Source organism: Notothenia coriiceps, unplaced genomic scaffold, assembly GCF_000735185.1.
Source record: "Notothenia coriiceps isolate Sejong01 unplaced genomic scaffold, NC01 NC01_scaffold00012457, whole genome shotgun sequence".
Classification (NCBI taxonomy): domain Eukaryota; kingdom Metazoa; phylum Chordata; class Actinopteri; order Perciformes; family Nototheniidae; genus Notothenia; species Notothenia coriiceps.
In genome coordinates this window covers 1-3146 of record NW_011345158.1, presented here as the reverse complement: position 1 = coordinate 3146, position 3146 = coordinate 1, and the positions used below count along the sequence as shown (strand labels likewise).

At 47.4% G+C, this 3146-nt stretch overlaps 1 protein-coding gene across 1 annotated transcript; it reads right to left on the bottom strand.

The window, feature by feature from the left end:
- Window positions 1-719: 719 nt before the first annotated feature.
- Window positions 720-2090, bottom strand: LOC104947363 (titin-like; the record flags this gene model as incomplete). Its single annotated transcript, XM_010773359.1, has 3 exons — window positions 720-919; window positions 1464-1589; window positions 1806-2090. Coding segments are annotated over 3 exons (611 nt in total), but the record flags the coding sequence as incomplete, so codon positions are not given.
- Between the last annotated feature and the right edge of the window lie 1056 nt (window positions 2091-3146).

Below are 3146 nucleotides of genomic sequence, written 5' to 3'. Positions count from 1 at the left end.
GGTGGAGAGGAGGCGCTGAGAGACCAAAGACTCTCGCTGTCGGTGCCTGAAAGAAGTACGCCGAGGAGCATGAGATTATTGCATCTAGATTACATCCCAGTCAGCACAGCTTGAAACCAGTCTGAAACCAGTCTGAAACCAGTCTTGAAACCAGCCTGAAACCAGTCTGAAACCAGTCTGAAACCAGCCTGAAACCAGTCTGAAACCTGTCTGAAACCAGTCTGAAACCAGTCTGAAACCAGTCTGAAACCAGTCTGAAACTAGTCTGAAACCAGTCTGAAACCAGTCTGAAACCAGTCTGGAACCAGTCTGAAACCAGTCTGAAACCAGCCTGAAACCACCATGAAGCCTGTCTGAAACCAGTGTGAAACCTGTCTGAAACCAGTCTGGAACCAGTCTGAAACCAGCCTGAAACCACCATGAAGCCTGTCTGAAACCAGTCTGAAACCAGTCTGAAACCAGTCTGAAACCAGCCTGAAACCTGTCTGAAACCAGTCTGAAACCTGTCTGAAACCTGTCTGAAACCAGTCTGGAACCAGTCTGAAACCAGTCTGTTTTACATTTGAGTTGCTTCTGGGAATTAAAAAAAGAGGAAGGCAGTTCTGTGATATTGTTTGCAACACCACAGAGAGAGAGGCAGAAGTGCCTTTTCTGACCCGTTGGCATGAAACAAGTCAACTGTAATGCGTCTTTAACCCCTAGTCTCTCCAAGTGAACCCTCATGGTCCAGACTGCACCGTCAGGGCGAGCGCGGCGCTGAGACACGTTCCCGGTGCGTTGTCGCCCGAGGCGACTCGCTCGTCCTCCGCGCGTACAACTGCTGAGAGCTCCAGCTGACAGCTGTTCGTCAACTGAGACAGTCCGGAGAAGTCCACTGCTGATCTCCTTCTGTCCTGGAAGACCAGCTGATTCTTCACGTTGCGAAACAGCAAAACATTCATGAGGTATGCGTATGGTCAAATGTCATATAACATATAAATAATATATCTAGATGATGTCTTGTACTCTGATTGCCCTTTACTCGTTTAAACAGTATTTTTAGTCCTACATGTGTTCAACAGAGACATGTGTTCAGGGTTTACATTTCAGGAGGGTGAGGGTGGATCTGCAAACGGTTAAGGACTGGGGGGTTTCACAGTTGAATGATGGGATGTGTAGGTGATGAGAATGTAAGGGTGGGACCAGTTAGATGTTTTCCCTGTGACTGTAAACTGTGAGCAGAACCTCTCTCTCCTCTGAGGGTGAAGCTGCTCTGTTCCTGCATTTCAGATCCATATCACTTTATATTAACTTTCTTTATTAAATATAACACAAGACAAACTTTGAATCATTTATCAGTTTCTCTTGAGATACCTCCACAGTTATTATCAGGGACGTTCAACACACAGCATTTAGCAATAACACGGAGCTTTAAGGACGTTAGTGACTTTAATCTGGAGACTTCTCCCTCGTGTTCCCCTCACCGTCTCCTCGCACTCGGCACTGGAAGCGTGCCGGCTCTCCCTCGCGGGCGGAGGTGCTGCTGATGGGGCTCATCACCACCGGGGGGGCCACGGTGGCTGCTGAGTCCGGAGACACAACCTCCGACACTACACACACACAGACACACCTGCGTCAACATGTGTCCACACGCTCTGTTTCCTGCACCTTCAGACTTCACTTTCACTACCCTACGTAGATATGTTCAATTCATTTCTTACTTTAAAAGCTAAGTAACTGTATATCATTTTAATTGTATCTTTAATTGTATACATCTCTAATCTGTGTGAATCTTGTCTGAATATACACTACACTCCCCGCCTCACCTTCCACGTGCAGCGCGGCCGTGCTGCTGGCGGCTCCGTACTCGTTCTTGGCCTCACAGTGGTACACGGCGGCGTCCTCGGGGAAAACCTCGATGAGCAGCAGCGAGTGCTCGGCGCCGTCGTGCAGGAACTTACACTTGAAGCCTGCGGACAGCGCCTGGGAGTTCTTGAACCAGGACACCTGCGGAGCCGGGAGCCCGCTCACCTGCACGGAGAACCGGGCCGGCTTCCCCGCCTCCACAGACTGAGGCTCCATGTGGCGCTGGACCTGAGGAGGCTCCGGGACTACAGGAGGAACAGAGAGGAAAGTATTATTCAAGAGTTCATGAGCCAGGAAGAAAGAGACTTATTTCAACTAACAATAATTATCAGAAGTGGGAAGCATTGGAGTACAAATACTTTGTTAATACGAGTTTTTACTTTGACCTCTTACACTTTGAACACAAATAACTGTAGGACCAGGTGTACTCCTTGAGTACAGGATGTCTGTACTTCTCCTTGAGGAAAGGATGTGTGTACTTTTACCTGAGTACAGGATGTGTGTACTTGTACCTGAGTACAGGATGTGTGTACTTCTACCTGAGTACAGGGATGTGTGTACTTGTACCTGAGTACAGGATGTGTGTACTTCTACCTGAGTACAGGGTGTGTGTACTTCTACTTGAGTACAGGATGTGTGTACTTCTACTTGAGTACAGGATGTGTGTACTTCTGCCTGAGTACAGGATGTGTGTACTTCTACCTGAGTACAGGGCGTGTGTACTTCTACTTGAGTACAGGATGTGTGTACTTCTACCTGAGTACAGGATGTGTGTACTTCTACTTGAGTACAGGATGTGTGTACTTCTACTTGAGTACAGGATGTGTGTACTTCTACCTGAGTACAGGGTGTGTGTACTTCTACTTGAGTACAGGATGTGTGTACTTCTACTTGAGTACAGGATGTGTGTACTTCTACCTGAGTACAGGGTGTGTGTACTTCTACTTGAGTACAGGATGTGTGTACTTGTACCTGAGTACAGGGTGTGTGTACTTCTACTTGAGTACAGGATGTGTGTACTTGTACCTGAGTACAGGATGTGTGTACTTGTACTTGAGTACAGGATGTGTGTACTTCTACCTGAGTACAGGGTGTGTGTACTTCTACTTGAGTACAGGATGTGTGTACTTGTACCTGAGTACAGGATGTGTGTACTTGTAAGGATGTGTACTTCTACCTGAGTACAGGATGTGTGTACTTCTACTTGAGTACAGGATGTGTGTACTTCTACTTGAGTACAGGATGTGTGTACTTCTACCTGAGTACAGGATGTGTGTACTTCTGCCCTCTCTTCTTCTCTT